Here is a 26,921-nt window from a genome sequence, read left to right as displayed (position 1 = left end):
CGCGCGGAGATATTTCGTTTTGAAACGACATAATCTCTCCATGACCAACGCCGCGCGGAGTTATGTCGTTTTGAAACGACATAATCTCTCCACGACCAACGCCTCGCGGAGATATGTCGTTTTGAAACGACATAATCTCTCCATGACCAACGCCGCGCGGAGTTATGTCGTTTTGAAACGACATTATCTCTCCCCGACCAACGCCGCGCGGAGCTATGTCGTTTTGAAACGACATAACGCCGCGTGGAGATATGTCGTTTTGAAACGACATAATCTCTCCATGACCAACGCCGCGCGGAGCTATGTCGTTTTGGAACGACATAATCTCTCCATGACCAACGCCGCGCGGAGATGTCGTTTTGAAACGACATAATCTCTCCACGACCAACGCCGCGCGGAGATATGTCATTTTGGAACGTCGTATCCGCGCGGAGTTATGTCCAAGAATATACGAATATGCAATAAAGACTAGAAAAAATCTTCCTGGACATATTTTCTTTTAATTAATAAAGATAAATTTCTGATCTAAAATCAAAAGGGTTTGAAATATATGGAAAATATTTAATACTTGAGAATCACTATCTAAACTTTTATCAAATATAAATACATACATAAGCAACTATTTAAAGAGCAGGCGACATTCAAATGAGATTGCTTGAGGAACTAAAGAAAAGCGCCCCAGCCAATGTACATGGAAGCGAGGTTATCCACTTTGGTGGCCTCATTGATTAAGAAGTTAACCTGTCCCTCTGTGGACAGGGGTATGCTGTTAGCCTGCTGTCGCTTGACCTGCGGAAATTTGAATTTGAGTAGTTCTCTTGGTTAGGGGTCAAAATACTACTCACATGTCCCTGCAGACGCTCCGCAATGCGCTGCACGTCGTTGGTGACCTTGGGATCGGTCAGTTCGGCACCGTTTTTGGTCTTGTTGCTGGCCGTTGCGGTTAGTCGACTCTGGACGCCCAAATCGTAGACAAATGGGCGTAGCATGGACATGAGCGTCTTGGTCTCTTGCTTAAGAAGACGCAGCGTTATCTCACAGCACTTGCGGAAGCTGCCCTCGACGCCCAGCGGCCCCATAGCCGTAATCATGTTGTGGGTAAGGCGAAATGGCACCACCTCGGGATAGGCAAATGCTTCGCCTTGATTGAATAAACAATTAAAATCGACGTGGACCGCATCACCATTGCGTTCATCGAAGAGTATATTTTCACCGTGTCGATCGCCAAGGCCTAGTATGTAGCCCACCATTGACATGACGGCCACGGTGCGTATATACGAGTTGCGTGCCTCATACCAGCTGTGTGGTGTGGTAAAGCGCTGGAGCAGCCACTCCTGAAAGACGGGCGGATGGGCCGGCAACAGCTGCTTGAGGAACACGTCACGCTTGCGCTCCATCGGCTCCATCTGTGGCACCGCCAGCTGTTGCAATTGCCGGCCGCTCATCACTTGTCCACGCTGCATATACAATGCAATGCATATGCCTCGATACGAATTGAGATTTGGCAGCCATTCGAGCAGACCACATTCCTCATTAAATGGCAGCACGGCATAGGTGCGTATGTGCAGGCGACGCTGGCGGGCACGTGCGTCCTGGTGGAGGTAGCGCTTCATCAGACTATTGAACTCCATTAGACGCGCGTCCTTACGCAGATCGTCCTTAGGCTTGACCATAATATCATAGTCCTGTCCATCACTGCAGCGAATAGTCAGTTTTTTGGGCCGCGCTGCCGAGCGTAACACGAGCACCTTCTCCTGGAAACCAGTTATATAGATGTGTCGATAGGGAAACCAATTGCTTGCTGGCAATGTGCTGGCGCCAGGACTGGGCGAAGGAGTATTATCCTGCGCAGAGCTTATGTTAAATGTCGGCTGCATGTATTTCTCAAAGGGCAGCAAAATGTTGCTGAAGTTCGCCTGGCTGCACAGCAGCGGTAATCGTTTGTCCAGATCGCTAAGCTTATAGCTGCGATCAAGTGTCACCTCCTTGTTGGTGACGCAGATCAGCCGATCGGTTAGGGTATTAAAATCGCTCAATAAACGCTGAAACGTGGAGTTCTGTAGTCGCTCGTCGGTGAGTATCAGCTTGCAACGCTTGACTCGATTGACAGCAGCGGACTTAAAATGGGGCAGCAGCATCCAGAGCGATTGCTGCGGATAGTCTCCAATCAGCTTGATGATCACATTGCGTAGCACAGCAAACACTTCAGCCGACGGATGGCACAGGCGGCTCAGCATTTGTGAGTACGCCGTATAGAACATGGCCGTGGTCAATGCCGAGCAGCAGTTGTTCAGCAGATCATTCATTTTGCGCACCAGCTCGGCGTGGGTAGTGGTTGCCACAGCAGTGGCAGCTGTGTCCAGCCAGAGGCTGATAAGGCGCGGCATGGACTGATAGACATGATCGCTGCCATAGCGCAGAGATTTGGCATAGTTTAGCATGATTTGCAGCAGCAGCTCCTCATCCTCGCGCGTCTGCGCATTGGTTGTTGCAACGGCTCGAGCCTCACGCATCTTTTCCAGAAATTGCGCCAGCTGCACGTAGCAGCGTTCCGATTGACGTTGTACCGCAATTGCCTCCTGGAAGTACTTGAGTATTGCGTCTGCGCATAGGTTCATTGAGTCCGCATTGTACGTAGCCTGCAGGTATTTGCCCTCAAAGTAAAGCTGGCGCTGCTCGCCGCTGAGCTGCTTGATGTTGCCCTCGCATTGCTTTCCAATCACCAGGAGTTGTTCCTCCAGGTAGTTCATTGCCAGCACCTGATCGCCCTTCTGCCACAACAACTTGGCGCGCTCCAAAAACAGTCGGCTTGGCCTGTACTCCTCGGCCTTCATCAAATACAAGTGTGCCCGCTGCAGCTGGCCTGCATTTCGATTAATCTGGGCGCTGTTAAGCCAGAGCTGCGCCAGTTGCGTTCGTAGCTGGGCCTGCAGGGGTGAATGCTCGCCCAGGCGACGCTTTAGTTCCGCCAATAAATTCCGACGGAAGCTGTAAATGGGCTCCAGCACGCGCAGCTGCGGCTGTAGAACCTGCAACCTAGATTGCCAATCGGCAAAGTAGCTGCGCATCAGCTGCGCCTGCTGCTGCTCCTCATCCGGCTGAAGCGCTGATAGCTGCTCCACCAGCTGCTGGCAGCCCTGCAGCTCGCGCAGCATGTGCAGCTTCAGCACATCATCGTAGGCATGCGCATAGGAATGTTGCTGCAGGGCTGAACAACTGCGCAGCTGCTCCAGCACTGAGCAGCGCATATTATCTAGCAGCGAATCAAACTCCAATTTGGTGGTCGTAGGATGTCTTAGGGCCAGGCACGCCTGAGCGCATTGGGCATGCCAGTTGGGTTTGTAGCGACTTTGCTGCTGTTGTTGGAGCTGCAGCTCCTCCAATTCATCGTAGCTGCCTAAGCGCCAGAGCAGTTCCGCCTTACATTCGTTGAAATACTGATCCGTATGCCGATCTGACAGACGCTGCGCGAGGCCATCGGCAATGAGTAGTGCCGTCTTGGGCGTGTCCATGCGCAAATAGGCATCGATGATGGCCCGTATGTGCTCTGGCTGCAGTGGCTCCGTGCTGGATAGCAGTTGCTCATAGCAGGTGATCATATCCTGCTGTCTTTCGACCAAACGATTCACTAGAATCTCCTGTGTGACGCTCATATCGTAGCTGCGGGTCTGCACTGCGCCCTCCACCGAATCGGCGTCCATCAGCCGCCCGTAGAGCTCCACGAGAAATGTGAACTGTTCAAGCAAACGAGCCGCCTTGTCGCCCTCCTCTATATAGGCCTCCAGATAGCGCAGAGCTCGCGCATATTCGCCACAATTGTAACTGGTGCGTGCTACGCGCAGCTTGTCGATGCGTTGCAGGAACTCATAGATGGCACCATAATTGGCATCCACATTTTGGGGAGGCTTGCCGGCCATACTTAGTCCATGCAAGCGCTGCCATTCGCGCAGCCAACGCTGTAGGAAATCTAACAGCTCCGCGCACAGTTTTCCAGCCAAACGTGATTGATCCTCAGCACTGGAACCCACCTGGGGACTATCATTAGCTGACTTAGTAGAAGCTCTATATTTTCTTGATTCGAAGATCTTATAGCCGCCGGTATTATTGGATGTTGGCGTTAGTTCACCAGGTGTCTTAGCTGCTGTAGCTACTCGTTGGGAGAGCTCTTCATTAGCCTGCAGCACCGCCTGGAATTCTTCTTCAATGTGTCCACGCTGTTCTTCATTGCACTCAAGAAGCGCATGCAACAGAATATAAGGATAGAATGTGCTCAACATATTCGAGTCGCGCCTTATGCAGGGCTTATATGAGCTCAGCAAATGCCGGGTCTCTGTGGACTGCACGTAGTCCACAAGTCGCGCAGCCCACAGAAATGCCCATAGCTCGTAGGAGTTCTGCGTGTAGTGGCTGCCAAAGAGTGGCTGTTGTGTCAGCGTGCTGGGGCGCTGTGAGCATGTATAGCAGGAATTAAGTAATGGTTCCATTATCTCGCGCATTCGCAGCGGCAGGGATTGCCAAAGCTGTAGTTTCTTTTGCTCTTTGGGCGCAATGCCGCAAACGGCAAGCGTCTCTTGTATGGCCAGCGAAAAGCTGTCAACGTGCTTGGTCTTCTGCTGGAACTGATAACCGCTACAGAGTGCCGTTAAGGCCAGCACCGTAAAATCGTCAGTTAGAACGCTCAGCGGCAGCTGCTGCGGACCGGCAAAGTTGTAATTAGAGGGCAAATAGCTGGCATCGATGGCACCCAACTCTCCCAGGCACTTGGCCGAGGCTAGCTGCAGCGAACGATCGTCGTGCTGGCTGCCAGACATTAGCACATTGACTATCTGCTCCATTAGCGGTTCCATCGGCAGCTCGTTTAGTATCATGTGATTCAGTTGGATTCGACGGCGGCCAAACAGCTCGGCCAGATGCTCTAGTCCATAGACGCGCACCTGCAAGCACTCGTTTGTGATCTGTTTATGTAAAAAGCGCAATTGATCAAGCAGTGGGGCCTCCTCCTCGCCTGTCATAGCGCCGCCAAGACATAGCTGGGCCGTATGGCGCTTGATACATTCACGTATTGGCGCCGATACATGCTCCAAGCGTTCCAGGAAATATAAATCTACAATTACGAAAGTTATACAATTCCAAAGGGGATGCTGTTGAATCAGCTACCCACCTTGTATAAAGCTGCCGAGCATGGCAGCATTGCGTAGAATGACAAACTCGTAGAGCTCATTTACCTGCTCCACACTGTACTCAAGCAGCGGTTGCAGTGTGGCCACAATGCGTCCTAAGGAAGGACCTAGCTCCTGTATATTCACAACATGCAGGAAGATGTGCCAAATCTTCAGGCAAATGCGCTGCAGACTCGGCTCTTGTAGTGTGTGCACAAAACTCAACATGGCTATGATCTTGAAGCGAAACTGTGTGACATGTTGGGGGCCCACAAAGCGCAGTATCTGGCCCAGACTATACAGTGTTTCCTCTTTAAGTGGCTTCTCGAACGATGGTTCCGACAAGCAACTCTCAAAATAGGTGATGACACCGAGTATGCGTTCCGCTATAAACGTGGAAAACTGAGCATTTGTAGCCTGGGTGGATAGGTTCTCGTTGCCAATGCTGAGCTGCAACAGGCTTTGGAAGGATCGCATCACAAACGTCGGGTTGCGATTAAAATAGATGAGTAGCTCGGCAACGGTTTGCTAAAAAAAAAAAAAAGACATGCATATGGGTTTGCATAGGTACATTTAGAGTGTTGTAAGCCCACCTTTACGTCGGCATTCATAAGTTGCTGCACAGTGGACTGCGTGCAGCTGGCGACCAGCTCAATGCAACGATTGGCCAGCTCCGGCGGTTCGCTGAGATAAACGTGTGCATAGAGGCGTAAAAAGGACGTGGAAAATAGCGAAGCAACCGGCTTATGCAGTTGCTTAGCTAGAAGTACAAAGACGCCCTTGCAGCGTGGCTCCTTAATACAATAGGGCAGAACCAAGGCGGTCAAAAGGCGGTGATATTTACAGGTGAACTCCTGCACGCACGAGAAGCCCAACATCAACGTCAGCTGCAAATTACACATTAAAACCGAATTAGAAGTACTATTGGCATCTATTTTCTAGGACTCACCGCTCTAAGTGAGCGCGTAAAGCGTACACCTTCTGTTAAATACGCTTGTAGCGCCAGCTGAACAACCAAACCGAGCGCATCCCGCTTGTACCAGTTCCACAGAGTGAGCGTTTGCAAGCCATGGCGCGCGCACATTTGGCATGCGGAGAGCACCGCCTCCTGGGCGACTAGTGAACGCGTGTGGATCAGAAAAAAGAAGGTCATTTTGAACCAGTGGAAGAGCCAGAGCTCATCGATGTCCTTATGTGCCGCGCAAGCGACCAGACACAGCAGCTTTCGCTGCTCAGACTCCGTCTGTTCCTCCAAGGGTTTAGATAGAGTTCCCACGATCCAATCAAGCACTAGTGTCGCCAACTGCTGCATAAAATCTGTGCATTGAGCTGCTAGCACTGGCACAAGCCGCTCGAAGCTATGTTCATTGAGGGACTGCAGATCGGGCGCCTCCTTAAGCAGACGCAGACAGAGTGACGGCTCCAGGTTGACCAAATCCAAGTGATGTGTAATGAAGGCGCATTTCGGCATAAAGAGAATTGACTCGGCGAGGACGGTTAAGCTGGAGCTGTTTAATGGCTTGACAGGTATACTGCTCGGTTTGCAAGTGCCCAAATAAATGCCAGGCAATGTGGCAGGCAGTGCATCGCACTTAAGACAGTGCATTACAATGCGTTCCCTGATCTTAAAGACATGCGCCGATCCCGGCTGCTGAGTACAAAGCAACAAGCGCATAACAGCGGCCAGCGTGTGACCATCTTCTGTTCGTTTCAGTTTTGGTAGCGCCTGCTGCAAATGTGCGGCTTTTATGTAACCTGCCACATACAGCTGTGGCAGATGCTCGCAGATCAGCTCCGTTATCTCTGGATGCTCGGAATTCAACAGTGCTAGGTATTGTTGTACAAAGAAGCTCTGCACTTGTGTGTGCGCGCTAGAAGGCGTCTCCAGACGAAGCGAGGCCAGCGCAAGTAAGCACTGACTCCTCTTTTCTTGTTGCTCTGTCTGTAGTGTACGTTGCAGCACGCCCAGCAGCTGTTGTTGGGTGTGCGGCTTCAATTGATGCCGCAGACAGCTGGACTGCAGTAGAAGTGCACAAATTTCTATGAATTCCGGCTGGTCTGAACACTGTGATTCCTCCAAAAGCTGCAAGCTCAAAAGATTCCAATTGGTGCTGGCATCTGCTTGCAGTGAAAATTCGTAGTGCTGGGGCAGCTGCGACAGCAACGCGGCATTGAGCGCCTCATCGCTAGCAGCCACCAGCTCTTGTTGCTTACCGAGCAGCAGAAGGTGCTCTATTTGCTTTAAAGCACGCAACACGGCCAGCAATGCAGGCAGCTCCTCGGGTGTCGTTTTGGTCAGTAGTTGAACAAGACTGTGGCTGAGACTACACAAGATCTTGTCACGCATTGCAGGCTGCTTAGCAGCAACCGCAGCCAGCAGAGACAGCAGTACCATGGGCTGACCGCGCCACTGACGCAACACAAGCTGCACCGTGTTTTGGGGTAATACTAAATTGGCCTCCAACATGTGATGCTGCAAGTAGCTGCATAACGTCTGCAGAAGATCGCCACGCCAGTCGCTGGCTGGCAGCCTCAGCACCTCATGCAATAGTTCACAGCATAGCTCAAGGCTATCCAGATCAGACATCTGTTGCTCCATGAATACTTGCAGCAGTTGTTCTGTGTGTATGGCCAATCGCTCCAGTTGTGTTTGCGTCATGCATTTGGCTTGCCAGCGGCTGGACAGGGACCACATAAGAACCACAGCCCGCAGCGTTATGGACGCATAATGTGTAACATTCACGTTGCTTGACCAACTTGCCATGGACTGTGCTTGTAGCACGGCATGACAGTAACTCAGACAGGTGAGCTTGGTATCCATATTGCACTCTTTGAGCGTTAGTAGCGCCTGCTGCAGGCTTCCAGCAAACAGTTCGCTATGTGTGGCACGTCCAATCTGATGTGCTTGTAGCAGCACCAGCAATAAGTACTTGGCGTAGGCATCCGAGTGTTCCAGCTGCAATTGGATGACTTGACAGGCACACTGCTCATCGAATTCCTGCAGAACACTGACATCGCAGCTGAAGATGTGCAAATGCAAAGTGCGCAACTCCTTCGAATTCTTGTTGGGATTGGTGTAGTCAAAGGCGCTCATTTGATCATATAGCTGTTGCAGCGCCTGCACGTAGGCCTCAACAAGACTTTCATACAGCTTGGGATGATTGGACCAACAGGATACGAGCAGTTTTTGCTGTAGCTGCACGTTCTTCAAACGCATTCTAATGACATCGATTAATATATTTTTTTATTAATTAAACAGCTCTTCACTTACCCTTCATCAGCACACTCACTTAAACATCCGGCGAGTTTATTTAAAAGCCAGAGCAGGAAGGTGTCCTGGAATTTGTTTTTCAGCTCACGCACCGACGAGCAGCTGATAAGGCTCGGATCCTGACAGAGAATGTCGTCGACCACATTGTATACGGCTGACAAGTTGCCTTGGTTGCGATTCACCAAATTGTACAACAATTTCCACATATCCTTACGCCGGCCTGACATTTTGCTCAATTAATATACGAATTTAAATATGAAAATGCGAGGGACACAATTTGCTCGCAGCATGTCAGCGTTGCCAGACCGTCAAATACCAACTGTTGCTTGGTGTTAAGCTCAGTACGCAAATTACTGTGAAAAAAAAACTATATCGAAATACCAGATATTATAAAAAACTATAAATTAAAAACCTCCTTGAATAATTTTAATTACAAAAAATAATCGTTTGGCATTTTTATTCAAACACTCAGATTTGATATCAGATTTATGGAAATCATAAACTAAACCTAAACTATCTACACATTTTAATAAATATTTTTCACCACATGGAAATCGTCAAGAGAATGTAATGTTATTAGAAATTATACAATGGCCTCAGCGGAGCCAAAGACCAGAAATATAATCCAGCCGATCAAGTTGATGCCTGCCGCCGCACTAAAAACCATCGGCCAGCTCTGCGTCAGTTCCAGTATATGCCCAGCTAGGTAAACACCCAGAAAGCCGGGTATGGCGCCTACTGTGTTCATCAGGCCAAAAACACTTCCGGAATGCAATGGCGCCAAATCCTGTGGGTTGACAGTAACCGCATTGTTGTGAAAGCCGGTGCCGCCAATGATGATGGTCATACAAATCAATGCCGTATGAAAGTTGGTGGTGCGGCTCATTATAAAAAGCGCCACGTTCTGTGCCGCAAAGCAACAGCTCTGTATTAGTTTGCGCACTGTTGTCGTGGACCATTCTCTGGCTATGAGTCGTGTTGTCAAGTACTTGGCAAAGAATGTGCACGGTGGCAGTGCTAGCCATGGTATCATGTTAACCACCCAGCCCTTCGCATGGGGAAATCCATCGTGAAAGTATGTTGGCAGCCAGGAGAGCAGCACAAAGAAACAGTTCATCTCGCAGGCATGCGTCAGCACGCACGCCCAAAACGGCAGCCGGCTAAAGAAGCACAGCCAGGGCACAGATGACTCCGCGGGCGCCTTATTGACGCACAGTCGCGCAGGCATTGAGATGTTAATGATACGATTGCGCTCGCCGGCCATCGCATAATAACGCAACACCAGAGCCCAGGCGAACCCCATCAAGCCGATGACTCGGAATACATACGACCAGCCAAAGTAGTCCAGCACAAAGGAGCCCATAATGCCTGTCAGCAGCGTGCCCATCGCCGAACCGGACGTGAGCAGACCAAAGAAGCTACTGCGCTCATTTTGACATAAATTCTGCAAGCAAACATAAAACACAACATAAATAAAAGTACTTAAATATGTCAAAGGAAGCACCTACCTGACTAGTTAGGCTAATCATGCTAGGAAAGTGTACGCCCTGCAGGGCACCATTTAGGATACGAACGGTAACAATGATGGGTATCGCATAGCCCTTGACTGACGCTGCCGACCAGATAATTGTGGGCATTAGAAATGTGATAATGGACCAGCCGAGTGCAGCAAACAATATAACACGCTGCCCGCCGAAGCGATCGCTGAAATAGCCGCCCATCACTTGGGTCAGGGTGTAGCCCCAGAAAAAAGAGCTGAGCACGGTGCCGGAATCGGTTTTACTCCACTTTTGTGCGACCGCCACGGCTGGCACCAGCAGCGGCATCGTTGTGCGCGTGGAGTACAGCATGCAAGTGCCCGTCAGGAGCGTGATGAACCAAACGCGTTTCTCATGCCTGCGAATGTGCAGAATTCTCAAAAGGAAATTCAATAATTGAGCTGGGACTAATTTACCTGTTCCAAATGCTTTGGGTGTCCACTAGCTCGCCGCGCAGCAGCGAATACTTTAGTTTCTCGTCCATGCTGTGCGTATGGATTGTTGTTTTTACTGCTTATATTAAACGCCCCTCACGTCACACATTTTAACTTTAGCAGCTGTGGCGCTTGCCGCTTAAGCATTTCTATTATTGACGAACCAAAACTTTAACTCGGTTTGTGTTTATTTACACAAAACTAAGTCTTTACTTGCGTACATATGCTGGCGTTTACTTTTTACGTGGCCACTTTGCTGCTTGGGATTAAACGGCATTTGATGAACTTCTAGTGTTAGCGTGTTCAGTATTGTCGAAATTTGTGTGCGCTACTTTTCAGCAACTTTTGCATGTATTATGTATTTATATGTATTGTATTGTGCAGTAAGGCTAAAATAATTGACTATTTTTAAACTCTACAAATATTTATTAAGATTTGGCTTATTTTAAACTTTCTATTGAATCTAAATGCCTTGAGAAGGGCATGTGTGCCCTTGCCAGATGTTTTTCAAGAACATGTGTTTAGCGCTGCCATTTAACATTGTTAGACATGTGTATTTACAGCAGTGTTGCCATACTGTGATTGGGCGCGTAATACAATTATTTGAATTGGCATATTTTGTAGAATTGAATTTTGCTGAACACAACTTATAACAAGCCTTTGATCATTATCATTAGAACCGTAGCGTATGTTCATGATTTTATTTATTATTCCCTTATTATTAATTTAATATATGTAGGTATTTAATTCATGTGTAGTAGAAGGATAAGACAAATAACGTGAAATAAATATTATAGCAAATCGCCGATGTAAACAGTTACTCGTCCAGCGTGAGATGCACATTTGCGGAGGGATGTAAGCCCAGTTCTTTCAGCGTGGCTTCGTTGTGCTCCATTTCAAGCGACTTGCGCGGAAAGGCACAGATCAGCTTGTAGCCCTCCAGTGGTATGTGCTTGTGCGTTTGCCGTATATACACACGCAATGTCTTTAGCTTGGTATCAGAGGGCCACCGCAATTGAATAACCTCTTCGCTGCCTGCGGCGTCGATGAGGCGCAGCTTCAACGCAGTTAGTTCCTCCGCTTGCGAGCCCAGTTGAGCATCATAAGAAATGGCGGCGCCTTTGAGCTCGTCCTCGTCGAACTCTTCTAGGCTCTCACAGTCGCTGGCATTGGCATTCTTGGTTTCCACAGCGCCGCCATTTTCATTCATAGAATTCTTGATAGCCAGCGCCAATTGTTCTTCCTCGCTGAGCTCCAATAGTTTGGCGCGCTTTTTGGGAGTACCAACGGTTGAAGAGGAGCACGAGGCACCATCTTCCTGTTCGTCATCATCATCAATTTGAATGGCTGCGCGCTTTGAGGTACTCGCCTCCTCTAGTGAAAAGTCGCGATGATCACGCAGAAACTGACGCAAATCTGGCATTACATTTTGCTGATTGGGCTCTGGGCTGCGCCAGACCTCTTCTCCGGTGCGTGGATCTATAACGCATAAATACGGCAACTTAGCACAGTGATAGAAGGCGACAAAACGCCGACCCTCTGAGCTATCGTTATCCACCTGCCAGAGCACGAACTGACGTCGTACCAGCTGTTTTAGCTCCTTGACGCTCCAAACATCGCGATTCATCGTCTGCGACTGAAAATTGTCGCCTTGAACATTCACAAGTAGCCATCTCTCTCGCTTGCTGGCAAATTCGCGCGCCGCTGCCAGCGAACCTGAGTAGAGCAGGTCAGTGGGTGGCCGAAAAAGATCTCCAAGGCGGGATGATGAGTTGCCGCTTGAGCGGCTTTGTAGCGACATGGCCTGTCCAGCCACAACCATTTGAGCGGAACGCTCTCGCCGTCGGCGGTGCGTGCTCGGATCTGAGTAAACTCCCGTGGCTTGAAGCTGCTCCTCCATTAGGGCACCCTCACGTGCGAAATCACGTAGAGGGCAAACCTTAACGCGTTGCGTTACTCGGGATAAGCGACTGGTATTACTGCTGCCAGACGCGAAAAAATTATCGTCCTCCGGTAGGAGAAGTTGTTCCCGAACTGGCGCAATGGGTGCACGTACTTCCTCTTCATTCTCAGCGGCTGCTGTGCTGGACGTCGAAGCGCCATTGCCGGCGCTGTTGCCACCCTGTTCAAAGAACAAGGCAACGGCTGCGGCTACATCGTTGGCACAGGCGCCAAGGTAGTGTTTGGCCTCCTCTGCTGTGCAGGCGGTAACTTCCACCACGCGCTCGACTAGTTCGTCCACTGAAGCCGCATCGCCACTCGACATTGCGCTGCAGCTTGCCAAATGGACCTTATCGATTTCTCTAAAATAATTTCTTGCGGATTATTTGGTTGACGCTTGAAGCAGACACTTTAAACAGAAACTTAAACTTAAACTTTTATGAGATGTGAAATGCAAATGTATGCAAGCTGGTAGTGTTGTATAGCACTCGAAAATAGTGTGCAGTATTGCTTGAAATTAAGGAAGAAAACAATCGATGCTATCGATAAGTACATTCAACAGAGAAGAGAATAAAATGTGTAAGTGTTATTTTTGCTGCATATGTTAAAAAATATGACACACACACCCTCTCTCTCTGTTTTGTTTGTATGAATTAGGAAGAGTGAATTCGTTAGTCACAGTCATTGAGTCACGGGTACAGCGAATATGCGCATCTCTAACCACCAGTATCTGCGTCGATTGCACGCAAGAAAAGGTTCGCGATAAGAATTTGCTAAATATAAAATATTCTATAAATTATGACTAATACGCGCTTAGTCTAAACAAGCCGATGCCGAAAGTTCTTATACATGCGTAACGCCTGAAAACGGCATTAAATTATTTCCACAAAAGCCATTTCTCCAGCTAGAATTACAAATTCCCATATAAAGCAAAACAGTTCAAGTGCTCCATTGTGCCTCCATATTTAAATGATAGAATGTGCTGAGAGTGCATTAAATTGCTGCGAGATTATTTGTAATCGTCATCCTTGCTGCTGCTACTGTTATCTTTGGATCAGTGCACCATAATCGGAACCCGCCCGCCGCCTGCTGACGTCGCAAAATGGTCTCGCTGATAAAAAACCAATTGCTCAAGCATTTGTCCATGTAAGTGTCAATATACATACATAAACGAGTTAGCATTAAATTCAATTGTAAACTCTATGCTAATTATGGCCTTGTAGCGGTCGGTCGGTTACTCTGGCGCCAGTTGCTTAGGGAAATTAAATTGATTTTTCCAAGCGCTGCTGTTGCTCTGCTTCAATTACTGTTGTTCTCGTTGTTGTTGTCTAAATGCCGTTGTCCCTGTGTGTGTGTGTGTGTGTGTGTGTGTGTGTGTGAGTATGTGTTCGCTACTGTTTATGTATGCGTATTTCTTGCAGCCTCTCAACAATTGCATGAAGGGGTGCGCGGTTTCTCTGTCGTACATCTTTGCCCCCATAACAACAAGAATTTGTTGCCCACTCCACCCCTTAAGAGTAACAAGTGAAAGGTCGCACCTCCCCCCCTCTCTCTCTCTCTCTCTCTCTGTGTTTACAGCTGTTATCGAAAAGAAAACAATTAAAATTAAATGGGTCACCGGCTTTTGCATTCGTTAATTTTTTTTCAATTTGATTAGACTTCACAATATGTTTCACTTAGTTTTGTGTTTTGTATAATTGTACACTTAGGAAAAGTTGAAAGTAATGACAGAACAGGATTATCTTTGATTTTGCGGCCCAAAATTATGTCTTTTGACCCATTGTAATAATTTCTTTATTCTTTGCGTATATTATGTATATGTATAAATATCTAAGAATTTACAAACATATATAAAACGGATTATCCTGTTCAACGCACAGCCCAAACCGAAACAGCTGGGAAGCCGAAATTCGGAACAATCGTGAGAAACGGTTAAATGAAACGTTTTTTTATAAAAATGCGTATAACGGTTTTGTATGTAAGAGGCAGAAGAAAGAAGAAGAAAGAAACTCATAAAGTGCATTGGTATTAGTGCATCATATGCATCAAGCAAAACCAACTTGTTGCCTTATTTCTCTCTTCTTTTGTTTGTTTTTAATATATGTTTTTAATATATGCTTTAAAAGATGTTTATCAGGATATTTAATATTTCCTGACTCACGTGAAACTCAGATATCTTTTGAAAAGCTAGAAACTGCAAATTCGCCCAAGTCAATCAATATTCAGTTGAAATGGGTCAATTGATGGCATCTGACGGGTCGCCAGTTGACGCTGAAATAAACAACTTGGAACAATCTTAATTAGGTGCCGTTAATATCTATCTGCTTATATCTCAACTTAATAGCTACACGAAGAATCTTTCATCGGACAAAATCAATTTGAGCACATTTCGCGGTGAGGGTGAGCTCTCGAATCTAGAATTGGATGAGCGTGTGCTCACCGAGCTATTGGAACTGCCCAGTTGGCTGCGCCTGACATCAGCCTGGTGCAATCATGTATCATTTCGAATCAGCTGGACCAAGCTTAAAAGCGTGCCCATAACATTGGTAAGTTGGTAACAGTTTGTATATGATCTGAACCAGTTGCTAATCTCTTTTGCCATTTCGAATAGACGCTCGACGAGGTGCGCATTACCATCGAGACCTGCAATCCCACAACGCGCGATGCTGGCGTAGGCAACGCTACAGCCGCAGCGCTTCCGCAAGTGCCTCAGGGTAAATACAGCTTCATACACAAGGTCGTTGATGGCATCACCATTGTGGTGAACACGGTCAATGTGAATTTTGTGAGTGCCGCATTCACCGCCTCTGTGCAAATGTCGCGCATACGCGTGGAGTCCAAGACGCCAAAGTGGGCTAACGCCGATTTGCGTTTGACGCGCCTTAAAGATGCCCATAAGGGCATCATATTAATTTTTAAAGAGCTCTCTTGGCAAACGGTGCGCATCGAGGCCAGCTCCACTCAGGACAAATCGCTGACTCCGCTCCGTTTGCTGACGAACCATGCGCGTTGCCGTATCACCATTCGCAAACGTCTAGCGGATTGCAGCTTGTTGGCTTCGCGACTGGTCCTCATACTGGATGATCTGCTGTGGGTGCTGACCGATTCGCAGCTGAAGGCAGCGCTGCATTTTGTCGACTCACTTTCGGGATTAATCAAGGCAGCCACGCATGCCACACAAAAGACAAAGGCAGCGCGCAAACTTCAGGTTCGTGAAATTGGAAAATATTTGGATTTTGCTAATAACTAACATATGCTTTTGATTGCCTTCGCTTAGACTCTGCCTGAATACCAGGCGCAGGTGGCACAGCAACAGAATCGCCTCTCGGAATCGGTACACACGACAACGGCACAGCGGATGTTCAATGCATTCGATGTACGCGAAACGTCGTATCATTTCTTTAGTCAACGCATTGATTTGCATTTGTGCGATGATGAAGGCGATGGACGTTCGAGTTATCCTGACCTGGACAAGGGCGGTGCCCTGCAGGTATCTGTGACTGCGTTTCAGGTGGATTACTATCCCTATCATTTGGCCAAATCGGATCGCTCACACTGGGCCAAGTACAAGGAGGCATCGGTGGCGCCTGCGCTGTGGCTTAAAGAATCGCTAAATGCCTTTCGTGAGGCAGTGCTCAATCTCAGTCAGCCCAATCGACCGGCAACCCATGCGCCGCTTAACCGCAGCGCGCCCGCTTCACCAATTATGTTGAGTGCCTCGTTGCTGGGCTCGCAATACGGCAACGGTGGTGCCGGCTCTAATGGCAGCAGCACGCCCACTGCAGCAGCGGCTGCCGGCGGCTCGGGTTCCGGTTCAGGCTCAGTTGGCGGCTCGGGCAATGCCTCGGCTAGCAGTCAGTTCACACAAGCGGCCCAGCAGCGCAGTACTCTAGAGAATCTGGCCAAGCTGATGAGCTCCTGCTTCATACTGAGAATCGAAGATTTTACTTTGTACCGCGTGACTACGTCGGGCAAAAAGCAAATGCCCAAAGAGTTTGTCTCAGGTAAGAACCAATTGGCATACTCCATTTCTTCACATTACAAAATTAAACACACACACAGATACATAAATATGTATTCAATTTTTAACAATTGCAGCGGAACAATAATAATAAGATAACTGTACTATATAACAAAAAGTATAAAGTTTTAAAGTATAAAAAAAATGCGCATTAATATTTAAAGCATCACACAGATTCACACCCACACCTCGAGATCTAAGCTTACACCGCTTAACTAATGAATTTTCGCGAATTTCTCTTTCTCTTATTCTCTGCTTTGTTCCATTTGTTGGTCTTTTCACACAATTCACATGTTTTTATTTGCCATCATGACATCCTCATCATCAAATTGTTGTTTGTTGTTGTGCCTGTTTTTGTCATTCTGTTGTTATTGTAGCACAACACAAAAGGAAAAACAAATCCTCAGGTGAATATCATGCAAACATTGCGCTTGTGGGCAACGGACGGAATTAATAGATCAAGCCTTAATTCGCTTAAACAAATGTATATTTAGCAGTTTATGTGAAAAATTTAATGTTTTTATCAATTCAGGTTGAGGGATATTTAAAAAAATTATCCCACATTGGTGTTTTAGTGTATTACTCATTGATTTGTTTTCAATTAAATTAATTAACTTGAGCTACAAATAAATATCTTAGGAAATTAATCCGTAGTTCAACAACGTATGATCTATTGATTCTAGCCTTTGCCAAAATACTTTGTGTGTTTCATTTGTGGTCGGATCGGAGTCATCTTTTGTTCAATTCGACTGACAAATGCTTCTTATTGCAGGTGATAAGGATCGTTACTCGTTTCCCGCCGAGATGCCTATAGTGCACGCTGAGTACACATACTTCTACTATCCCGGTGATTTTGTTTTTCCGCGTAAGTGTTTTATTCATGCTAAATGATCAATTGCAAATTAATTGTTTCAATTTGGATATCCTGCAGTGCCACCTTCAAAGATGTTTGTGCACATTAACCCGCTGCAGGTGCATTTTGATCTCAGCTCGATATTGTGGTTGAATTCGTTTGGCTTGAATCTGCACGAGAGTTTGCTACGCACCAGCGTCGGCTCCCAGGCCACGTTGCAGGACCAGCCGCAGAGCTCTCGCGGCTCCATTGCCTCCAATGCCTCGAATGGCTCCAATGGTACACAGATGGCCGCTGCGCTTAGCGTTGAACAGGAGCCAAATCTGATGTACATGGATGTCAAGGTGGAAGCCATTATGCCGCGCGTGGTCATGGAAGCGGCGCTGGATGCGCCCAACCAAAAGGATCGCCCCAAGACAATGCAAATCCAAATCTCTCGGTTTGCCCTCACCAATATACGTGAAATGGGGAGCTCACGTGCGGATTTGGCTCAGGCGCTGCATTCACTGCAGGAGGGCTCGCTGGTCTTTGGCTCCGGCTTTCCCTCCGTCGAGGGTGACATGTGCATAGTTACGGATCGTATTCTATCTCACGTGGCCGCCTCAGATGTGAGCATAATGTCGGCACCCATGTCACCAACGCAGACGCATCTACCGCGTTCCGCATCCACTCAGTGCCTGTCACGCTATGCCATGTGGTCGGAGCCGCGTGATGTCTGGTGCATTAAATTGGATCCCATTTGGGTGGATTTTCTGGGCGCTCGCTCGCTAGGCCCCAATAAATCCATACCCTTTGTGGATGCAGTGCCCATTACGCTCTGGTTGCATGCCGGAGGCGCAGCTCAGGCTCACACACAGGCACAGTTGGAACTGGGCAGGCGACAAAGCACTGCCAGCTCGCACATGGAGAGCATGGGACTAGCGCCACTGCCTTCGTTGCCACCATTGCCACGCAATCCCTTTCTTAGCGATGAGGATGTGCGCGTCTTGCAGCCACCGGCAACGAATGCTTCCACGCCCATCGAACGTTGCGCTGATGTTCATGCGATTGCACATATATCGAATTTGGTTAGCCTGCAAATCGATCACTATCAATTGCTGTTTCTGCTGCGTCTAGCCGAGGAGTTCAATGAAATGTCCACGTTCCTTAACTTGGACGCGGAACGCATCTTGCAAAAGGTTCGTCTGCCACACACACAAACACACACACGCGCGCACACCTTACAGCCGTATGCAACTAACTTGGTATTTCTTTCTTAAATTGGTACAGCAAAATCAACAAAAGTCCATCATATTTGGCTGTGTTGTGCCACAGATTGAGGTGACGCTTGTGATGCCATCGCCAACACCTGGTAAGGAATCGAGTGGTGGTGATGCTGAAAGTGTCTTACCCGATTCAGCTAGTTTGGGTGATGATTTACACATGAATAGTAAGAAATTTATTTCTTTTGTTGTCTCTCCTTAACAACTCTTTAGTTTTAAATTTAACAACTAAGCGCTATTAGACGAAACTAACCAAAGAATTGTTTCTGCCTAGTGATCGGTTCGATCTATAGCAATAATTATCACGAAAAACCAAATACTAACAAAATCTCACAAGTAGTTTTCACTGATTCGTGTTTCCCAACCAGTCTAACTCACCGCCCGTTTAACCCCTAGTTAGGTACTTTTTCCTTTATATTTTGTTTTTAGCTTTCTATGCTGTACTTTTGCTTATTTACTATTAAGAAACATTTATAAATCAAAATGTAGGATTTTTGTAGGACTTCTAACGACTAACTGTTAACATATAATGGGTGTTTTTAAAGGCCTGATGGAAGTCATAGAAACGATTTTTGTAAATACACAATCTCACAGAGTCACATTGTGAGTCATAAGAGTCACATTGATTTCAACCTTTGTACATATATTGTGTATTGTGATAAAGTAAAATAGTCGTTGATTAAATAAATATAACAATTTTTAAAGAAATTAAATTCTATTTGGCTTGCAAAAACACTTCCACATAAATAATCTCGCATGTTTTGTACTAAACTAACGCAATAACTAAATAGTGCATATAAAATATTGTAAATTAATCGGAAACTCGGCACGATTCGTATAAAACAATCACAAATTTCACAGGTACAAATATAACATGGCCCACACCACCTCCGCTGGATCAGCTGAAAAGTAATACATTTGGAAGCGTAGAAACGCCATCTCCAGTGACCAATGATCCGCCCTTTGACAGTGGCATTCATACATCCAATCCCAATACGCATGGGTAATCATAATTTCGTTAATCTATTTGGAAACCCACTAATTCGATTTATATTTGTAGCTACAATGTACAAATCCAGAGCACTCCAACATTGGCTTCCTCAACGCCGAGTCAGGGCTCAAGGCCTGACACTGGCATCTCCATGCAATCGCAATCAATATCATCTGCCTCAAAGAGCTTAAAGAGCACAGTGCGCCCTGGTGCCGGTACCGACGCTGTGCCTAGCATTACCAAAGAGATTAACTCGGGTCTGCTATCCATGAAGAAGGGCTTCTCCAGTTTTATGACTTCCATTGATTCGGCCATTAAATCGGGCACGCCCAACGACGATGCCAGTGATACCTTCTCTGTACAGAGTGACATAAGTTCCGATTCAGAGAACTTTGCCATAGTAATGGGCGATGACAAGACCATGGACTGCATGGATGTTATGTTCCGTCTCAATCCATTTACGACTGACAACAATATGAAGGCCTCTCCTGTTGAGGTAGCAAGCGAGGTGTACGAGGAGCCTAGCAGCTATAAGACAAACATGTCCTCGCCCTCGGAGCCCTCAGAGGCAAGCACCTGGCGGCGACGGGATCTGGTCTCCATGGCCACCTTTAGGTTGCAATTGCACGCTACGTACTTTGATAATACAGCGATTTAATCAAAGCTATTTTACATAGATTGACCACTGTGGAGTTCATACGCCAACAGGAGGGTCCTAAGTCGTCTGTGCGTCTGCAAGTGGCGGCCATTTCTTGTGATGAGTGTGGCGCTATACCCTGGGATGAGTTGCAGGTGCGCAAGATTTTATGTTTTATTACTTTAATTTACGTTATATTTTATTTTGGAGTGCCAACATTTTTCTTTTATTATATGATTTCTGTTTTGTATATAAGCAAATCAGTTCGTTACGTTTCTTTGAATTCTTTTTCTTAAACCTTTTGCCGACTCTAAATTAAGTGTTATTTGCTCAACTTTCCATAACGTATTCTGCATGCTCCGATTAATTTAAATATTAAAAAAAAAAAGAAAAAGAAAAAAACAAAAATACAATAATTTAAATTATTATGACTGTAAGATAAACTTCTCATATAATCATTTTCTCATTATATTTTCTCTTTTCTCTAAAACACGAATATGTTCTCATATAAAAAAAAACGATCTCAATGTGTGCTAATTAAATACGAATATTGTGCTCAACGTATAATTTACTCTATAATCAACAACGAACACTTTGTAAATTAACTTACAACATCTACATGACACATTATATAAAAAAAAAACAACGACAACAACAACAACAACCAACACTCTTCAACAACAACAAAACAGATCGCGCATCAAGCGAACAAGGTATAAAAAAAAAGATCAACTACAAAATTGAAATTGTTTTCTAAAAGCTAACTTTTGGTTTGTTTTGCTGCTTTTGTATATACTTACTAAACAAATATTTTATGCCTATTTGTTTTTTTTTTCTTTTAATTTTATAGTTTTTGAACATTTTATTGTAGTTTAAAAATTTTGGTTGGCTTTTTGCCAGCGCTGTTGCAGTTTGAAAGCGTTTTTGGCCAATTGCTAAGGTTGTTAAATTGTATTTGTTAATATGAATATGCTAGCTGGAACGGGTTACTTAATTGTCGTATATAAAACGTGAATTAACCCAAAAATATTTCAAATCTAGAAATATAGGCAGCTTTTTGAAATTGTTTATTGTTTAATACGAATGTTTTTAAGCATGCCTCTTCCATGCGCCTCGACGCCTCTGTCCATTAGGCGTTTCAGATAACAAGTATATAGTATAGTTTGTACTCAATAGATTTTTTGTAGCGTTTTGTTTTATTTTATTTTTTGTTATTTTCTTGGCTTTTTTGTTGCAAATTGGCTTGGTTATAACTTCATTTAGGTTTAAAGGCGTTTAACACCCAAACTGGGCATATACGAATATTACTCATAACGAACACAACAAAGACAACACTAACAGAAACAATTAATTTGGCTTAATAATTGGCACGCTACTTAAGACTTCAATGCCAAATGAATCAATATCTTAGTCTTACTCACAATCAGTTAACTCGAAATTAGCTTTGCTTAATAGACAATCCTTTATGTCATTTAACACACCTAATCCCTCTATCAAACGCACACGCACACACACACACACATATATATATATATATATATTAAAACCACATTGCATGTGTGTGAGTGCTTGATGCTTTACATGTTCGTAGTTGCATGCAACACTACTTACTAATTCTAGAGTATTATTATGTAGGGTATGGGTTCATATTGATTTATGTTGTTGCACATTTACAGACAAAGTTTGGAGCGCGTTGTAAATCCTGGAATCTGGCGCCATATAATCCTGAAGCGCCACCCTGCATTAGACTACGCCTCGAAGAGACACTTAACATGCCGAAGGAAATCGAAGGCATTATCGATCGCAAACGCATTCAAAGGTAGTTAGTTTTCAGATTTAAGCTTAAATTATTTTGAGTTAATATTTTCATTTAAAAATAGCTGGTTTACACATCATGCCGAGATACACGTTAAGGACATTAATATAGATCTGTCCATGAGCACAGTGATAGGTCTGGGTGATCTGGCTGAGGATGAGATTATTTCAGCGCCCATGCCCCTTACGGTAGAGTTCTTCTAAAGTCTAACATGTTTATAATTACTGATTTGTCCTACATTTTAAATTAGATACATCTGGAAAACGTACGTATAAATTTGTTGGAAGATCGTCCGCCCGTCAATATTACTTCACCGGGCCCAGTGCCTATCAATCTGTGCATTGGTCGCATGCACTTGGAGCGCGATAAAAGTGGCCAAATCAATATACAGCCTATAGGCGAGTATAAGCCTTAATCAACCTATTTCACATTTATAAAAACTAGATGCATTTGCAGATACAAACATGACTTCTGAGCAGCATCAGGCATTAGGTGGCGTCTTGCGTGGGGTGCCACGCGAACGTGATCGAGAGCTGCTTTCTATGCAGCTTGTCATGCAGCAAATGAAGCTGGACAATGAGCACATGCGCAAACAACTTGTCGATTCCAAAATCAACACAGATAATTATAGGTCAGTGTGTTGCGCTTGAGTATGATAAGCATTACAATTAATTTGAATTCTCAAATGCATAACAGGCAGAAGACTAAACAGGAAACAGATGTCTTACGGTCGTATTTAAAGGCAGCACAGGATGACATAAGCATATTGCTAGAAGAGAAGAAAGCATTGCTGGATACTATACGCTCACTGCAGGTGTGCTTGAATTTCTTTTTTTCAATATTACATTGCACTGATATACAAAGCCACACTCATTTAACTGTCAACTCTATCTGTACACCTCTAAATGTTGTTTGTATGTTTTTGTCACCTTACACGTTTTGTACTTGTTGTTGTGCGTGAGAAGTTAAAACACGTTAACGTTAAGAATAACACTAATAATAATGCAAGGACTAAAGGTCAGTCACTTATTGCACGCATGAACCTTGCTTATGTAAAACAAAGACACTTAACTACCCACACGTACTTCAAACCTAAATGGCCGCCATTAAATGCTGTTTCTCATTTATAGATACAACTGACCTCATCGAATATAAGCCGGAAGAATGATGGCAACAGGTAGCACAACTGCATGGACTGCATACAATGCTGCGGCGAGAACAATAACGCCTAAGCCTAGTATGCATAGTCAATGCCAATGCTATGTAAAACACGTCCTCGATATTTGTCATTTCGTTTTGATCATCAATCACTGCGTTGAGTTTAGCAGAAGACTGAGCCGTACTGAATACGGACACTATTCACGTTGCCGTTCGTCGTCATATACTTACGTACATAGTTCAACTATATACTATACTATTATAAACTATATACTATACATAATTGTATTTGTTTTATTATTTTTAAGCTAGATAACGACATTTGCTACTGTTCCAAAGAATGTTTTCCTTTTACAAAATGTTTCATTCTTGTTTTTTTTTATTGTTTTTGTTTTATTATTATTGCTTAGACTTTTAAAGCAGCAATTTTTAAAAAATATATATATATATATACAATTACATATATTTCTAGTACATTGTTAATTATTTTAAAACGAGTAAATCAAATGAATGTATTGCTACCTGTATATGTAACTATGTAATTCGTCATTGATATTACGCCCAACTAAAACATTGTATATTAAATAGATATTGCTAACACATTGTTGTGATTCATGATCATATCAAAATACTAAATTCTAGTAACTATACGTATTATGTACTAATCTAATGTCTATGTGTATGTATTGCTGTTGTAATCGATGTGCTAAATAGCAAAAACAATTGGCCAAATCTATAAACTAATAAGTATTGAGGACTAGCACTCCAAGTTATTTAAATTTTCGTATTCAAATTCAATTCATTCCAATTAAATTGTTTATCGTTTTATTTACACAGTATCTCACACATACAATATTAATCAACGTGTTCTACTCTCAACTAAATCAAAAGTACCATATTATACATCCAATATAAAAACTCAAGTAAGTAACGCATATACAAATTTTGAATTAATAGTTTTCTTATTGCAAATTAAAATCAAATATTTATACAAAGCATATACAAAAATACATAAAAATGTATAGACGAATATTGCGTTTGCTGCTTACGAATGTAAAAATGAACAATGTAATAATATTATATGTATTTGAAATATACTAGTGAGAACATGAATATATTGATTGTTATACATGCATTATATGAAAGTTTGCATATGTAGCTAGGCAAAACAATATAAAGAAATTGAATTTGCAATAAATATTGAAAAATAACAAAATGTTAGATATGTTTTTCTTGATTAAGTTATTTTTATGATATTTTATGATTTTTCTAGTCCATTGTGCTATCGATTAAACTATCATATATTAAAATATAAATTCAATAGCAGTAGGCCTTGCTTCAAGCCTGCTAATTGAGTTGGGAAAAAAGGTAACGCATCCCAATAAGGCGCTTATAATAATGGAGGCGTGCAGGCTGAAAAAAGCGGATATTAAACGCATGTGGAGCCAGATTGTAACTCAAACGGGCATTGACAAATATACCTATGCAGAATGGCAGGAAAACTACGAGGAGTTCTGGAAATGCATGCTGTCCACCTCGGAGCCCTACATAAGAATTCAAAGTGTAACTGCGGTTGACGTAAACGATTTATATTATTTTCCTAACCAATAATTTCTGTTTATTTGTTTCTAGATAGAGCAACTAACACGAGCACATGTCAACCAAATGCAGCTGCCAATTGCGAAAAGCAATCCGCCAGCTAAACCTCAACCCGCAAAGCAGCAACCTGTCAAAGTAGCTAGCATGTCGGATTCCATATCCATGTTACGTATACCACGCCTAAAACCTGGACAACAGCCAACAAATAGCATCTCTGATTCGCTTGGCTCGGTGAAGAATACACAGCCAGATTGGAAACCTGGACAGGAAAATATACCGCAGCAGCACCAACATCAACAACAACCACAACAGCAACATCCGGTTCCGCAAAAGGTTAGTAATTAATTAGACATTCTTTTAGGAAATTGGGTATTTTATTAATATGCTATATTTAAATTCATGTAGACATCCAGACTAGCACAAGAACAAAGGCAATACATTCCGGTTCAACAGCCGAAGCAGGTGCTACAACAGCAGCCGCCTACACAGCAAGATAAACAAGGTGTGGAAAAGAATCCCTTGCAGCAGTCACAGAATGTTCCACAAGCAGAAGAAGAACAAGAACAACAACATTTTCAGCAACAGCGAAAATCGCAGCCACATTGGCCTGGTAGCTATCAGACCATGGAGCAAACGCAGCAGCCACAATCGAAAGATCAACTGCAACAGCAATTTCCACTGCCGCACAAGATTCTGGAACAACAGATTAAGACCTATCCACGTCCATGTCAGGATAGATCACGTCCATATCAAAGGCAGCCACCCAATAGATCAAAGTCTAATCAACCGATTATGAATGAACGGCTTCAAACTCAAACCAACGAGGTACATTTTTATTATAAGTAGTTATCATTTATTTTATTCCATATATATTTTGTTTTGTGTAGCTCCAGGGCGTCCCGCATAGCTCGGCCCAGGTGGTCTACGAGCGTCAGCGAGAAATGCTATTTAAGCCCTTAGCCGAACAAGTCAAGACTATTAACAAAATCAATGAGAGCAGGGTAAAGATTGAGTCGGGCAACGATTGCGAATTAGAAAATAAGTTAATTGCCGATGCCTTAAAACTGGCTAATAAAGTCGGTAAGGCGGACAATATAGCCAAAGTAAATAAGATCAGCCCAGAAATAGCCTCAAGTAATGGTGAGAAAATCTACGATTGGTTGCAGAGTTTCGATGACAAGGCTTCAAAAGCAATTGATCATAAGATAACAGATACAGCCGATTTTTTTAAAAACTTACCCAACCTTTCGACGGTAATTGGCAAAACGCCGCACGAACTAAAGGTGGCAATACAAAATGTAATTATCTGCGAAGGTATGGAAGATGACAAGCCCAGCATTGAACGACAGCGCCCGCAGGCGAATAAAAAAGAAATCCAGTCGAACTATCTAAATGTGTCTAATTCAATTGCAATTCCCCTTCAATTTGAATTAAATAGCAATAAATGCAAAAAACAGGAGAACAACTTAAAGCAATTTGCTTAAATAAACACGGTTTTTAAATATGTTCGAATAGTCGAAATAGTTTATAATTATCTAGGAAAGATTACATTCTATCGGGCAGCTTATATTTATATTTAATTTAATTATTTTTAACTTTGCCCAGCCTTTTTTGTGATAAAGGATCTTTTAATTTGGGATTTTGATCCTCCCCATTTTCAAAATCGAAACATTTTTTTTTATAAGGAGACTAAAAATATAAACTCCAATTTTAACAGTTCAAAGGTTAAATTATATATACTTTTCACGGTTCTTAAAGCAAGCTCTAAATGCAAACTTTACGGAATCTTGATCAACCTGCTTACTTTAGTATAATTATGTATTTAATAATTGATATATTTCTGACGATTTGTGTGAAACAAAAGTGTATTAAACTTTTGCTTAATTTGCATAAACTTTATTTGCCTTATAGGTAGGTGGTGTAGATAGAGTATTAAGTAGTCGACCATATATATATATATATCAACTGCTTTGCACGCAGGGCAACGTGAGCAAGCAGTTAACAGGTTATGCAGGCAGTGCAAGCAGTGCGCAGGAACATCTGTTGGAATTTCAAAACCAACAGAAAAAAAACCAATTAGACTCCCTTTCCATTTCAACGTCCGATTTATATCACAAAAGATCGTTTGCGGTGAAAGGCACACAAAACATGTAAAACACTTTACATAAATTGCATTAAAAGGACACAACAGCAGCAACAACAACAACAACAAATCGTTGCAATAACGTTGTAGGCTGCAAA

General features: G+C 44.1%; 5 protein-coding genes across 14 annotated transcripts; 2 read left to right on the top strand and 3 right to left on the bottom strand.

Moving 5' to 3' along the window:
• Window positions 1-501: 501 nt before the first annotated feature.
• On the bottom strand, window positions 502-8,755 carry mei-41 (meiotic 41). The gene is made up of 6 exons (XM_002052272.4): window positions 8,431-8,755; window positions 6,109-8,377; window positions 5,753-6,046; window positions 5,162-5,687; window positions 846-5,104; window positions 502-789 (listed from the first exon to the last, which is right to left on the bottom strand). Exons 1-6 carry the CDS (start codon window positions 8,655-8,657, stop codon window positions 664-666), a joined length of 7,701 nt encoding a protein of 2,566 aa, XP_002052308.1. The 5' UTR covers window positions 8,658-8,755; the 3' UTR covers window positions 502-663.
• Window positions 8,756-8,854: 99 nt separating this feature from the next.
• Window positions 8,855-10,848, bottom strand: MFS18 (major facilitator superfamily transporter 18). Its single transcript, XM_002052273.4, has 3 exons — window positions 10,385-10,848; window positions 9,939-10,326; window positions 8,855-9,874 (listed from the first exon to the last, which is right to left on the bottom strand). The coding sequence occupies exons 1-3, from the start codon at window positions 10,450-10,452 to the stop codon at window positions 9,014-9,016; spliced, it is 1,317 nt and encodes a 438-aa protein (XP_002052309.1). The 5' UTR covers window positions 10,453-10,848; the 3' UTR covers window positions 8,855-9,013.
• A 221-nt stretch (window positions 10,849-11,069) lies between these two features.
• LOC6628114 (UBX domain-containing protein 7) lies at window positions 11,070-12,903 on the bottom strand. The gene has a single exon (XM_002052274.4). It carries the CDS (start codon window positions 12,666-12,668, stop codon window positions 11,220-11,222), a length of 1,449 nt encoding a protein of 482 aa, XP_002052310.1. The 5' UTR covers window positions 12,669-12,903; the 3' UTR covers window positions 11,070-11,219.
• Window positions 12,904-13,055: 152 nt separating this feature from the next.
• Window positions 13,056-24,297, top strand: LOC6628116 (bridge-like lipid transfer protein family member 3B). Of its 8 annotated transcripts, none has more exons than XM_032438705.2 (18): window positions 13,056-13,489; window positions 14,688-14,889; window positions 14,955-15,551; window positions 15,621-16,347; window positions 16,742-16,771; window positions 17,137-17,229; window positions 17,296-18,395; window positions 18,487-18,568; window positions 19,341-19,482; window positions 19,540-20,085; window positions 20,148-20,262; window positions 20,800-20,820; window positions 21,784-21,926; window positions 21,988-22,111; window positions 22,174-22,321; window positions 22,380-22,554; window positions 22,620-22,737; window positions 23,919-24,297. In XM_032438705.2, exons 1-18 carry the CDS (start codon window positions 13,446-13,448, stop codon window positions 23,994-23,996), a joined length of 4,485 nt encoding a protein of 1,494 aa, XP_032294596.1. In that variant the 5' UTR covers window positions 13,056-13,445; the 3' UTR covers window positions 23,997-24,297. The 8 variants fall into 8 exon arrangements, with proteins under 8 accessions (XP_032294596.1, XP_032294590.1, XP_032294592.1 ...); XM_032438699.2 differs by having other exon boundaries at window positions 18,487-18,646; XM_032438702.2 differs by lacking the exon at window positions 23,919-24,297 and adding an exon at window positions 23,054-23,544 and having other exon boundaries at window positions 13,057-13,489; window positions 18,487-18,646.
• Window positions 24,298-24,394: 97 nt separating this feature from the next.
• Window positions 24,395-26,169, top strand: LOC116651726 (ataxin-2 homolog). Of its 3 annotated transcripts, none has more exons than XM_032438708.2 (4): window positions 24,395-24,644; window positions 24,714-25,013; window positions 25,086-25,505; window positions 25,568-26,169. In XM_032438708.2, exons 1-4 carry the CDS (start codon window positions 24,480-24,482, stop codon window positions 26,162-26,164), a joined length of 1,482 nt encoding a protein of 493 aa, XP_032294599.1. In that variant the 5' UTR covers window positions 24,395-24,479; the 3' UTR covers window positions 26,165-26,169. The 3 variants fall into 3 exon arrangements, with proteins under 3 accessions (XP_032294599.1, XP_032294598.1, XP_070065362.1); XM_032438707.2 differs by having other exon boundaries at window positions 24,397-24,659; XM_070209261.1 differs by having other exon boundaries at window positions 24,581-24,644; window positions 24,718-25,013.
• The last annotated feature ends 752 nt before the right edge of the window (window positions 26,170-26,921 follow it).

This window comes from Drosophila virilis, chromosome 4, assembly GCF_030788295.1.
Source record: "Drosophila virilis strain 15010-1051.87 chromosome 4, Dvir_AGI_RSII-ME, whole genome shotgun sequence".
NCBI lineage: Eukaryota > Metazoa > Arthropoda > Insecta > Diptera > Drosophilidae > Drosophila > Drosophila virilis.
This window is presented reverse-complemented; position numbering and strand designations above follow the sequence as displayed.

What these genes read in the sequence shown, in the direction of transcription:
- mei-41 (XM_002052272.4), bottom strand. Translation starts at nt 8,657, where the DNA reads ATGTCAGGCCGGCGTAAGGATATGTGGAAATTGTTGTACAATTTGGTG. An exon ending in TTACGCGCTCACTTAGAGCG is followed by an intron (nt 6,047 to 6,108) that starts GTGAGTCCTAGA and finishes TGTAATTTGCAG; the next exon opens with CTGACGTTGATGTTGGGCTT. An exon ending in CGGAGCGTCTGCAGGGACAT is followed by an intron (nt 790 to 845) that starts GTGAGTAGTATT and finishes AAATTTCCGCAG; the next exon opens with GTCAAGCGACAGCAGGCTAA.
- MFS18 (XM_002052273.4), bottom strand. Translation starts at nt 10,452, where the DNA reads ATGGACGAGAAACTAAAGTATTCGCTGCTGCGCGGCGAGCTAGTGGAC. An exon ending in ACCCAAAGCATTTGGAACAG is followed by an intron (nt 10,327 to 10,384) that starts GTAAATTAGTCC and finishes GCACATTCGCAG; the next exon opens with GCATGAGAAACGCGTTTGGT. An exon ending in TGATTAGCCTAACTAGTCAG is followed by an intron (nt 9,875 to 9,938) that starts GTAGGTGCTTCC and finishes GTTTGCTTGCAG; the next exon opens with AATTTATGTCAAAATGAGCG.
- LOC6628114 (XM_002052274.4), bottom strand. Translation starts at nt 12,668, where the DNA reads ATGTCGAGTGGCGATGCGGCTTCAGTGGACGAACTAGTCGAGCGCGTG.
- LOC6628116 (XM_032438699.2), top strand. Translation starts at nt 13,446, where the DNA reads ATGGTCTCGCTGATAAAAAACCAATTGCTCAAGCATTTGTCCAT. An exon ending in GCCCAAAGAGTTTGTCTCAG is followed by an intron (nt 16,348 to 16,741) that starts GTAAGAACCAAT and finishes TTGTTATTGTAG; the next exon opens with CACAACACAAAAGGAAAAAC. An exon ending in AAGGAAAAACAAATCCTCAG is followed by an intron (nt 16,772 to 17,136) that starts GTGAATATCATG and finishes TTCTTATTGCAG; the next exon opens with GTGATAAGGATCGTTACTCG.
- LOC116651726 (XM_032438707.2), top strand. Translation starts at nt 24,480, where the DNA reads ATGGAGGCGTGCAGGCTGAAAAAAGCGGATATTAAACGCATGTGGAGC. An exon ending in AAAGTGTAACTGCGGTTGAC is followed by an intron (nt 24,660 to 24,713) that starts GTAAACGATTTA and finishes ATTTGTTTCTAG; the next exon opens with ATAGAGCAACTAACACGAGC. An exon ending in TTCAAACTCAAACCAACGAG is followed by an intron (nt 25,506 to 25,567) that starts GTACATTTTTAT and finishes TGTTTTGTGTAG; the next exon opens with CTCCAGGGCGTCCCGCATAG.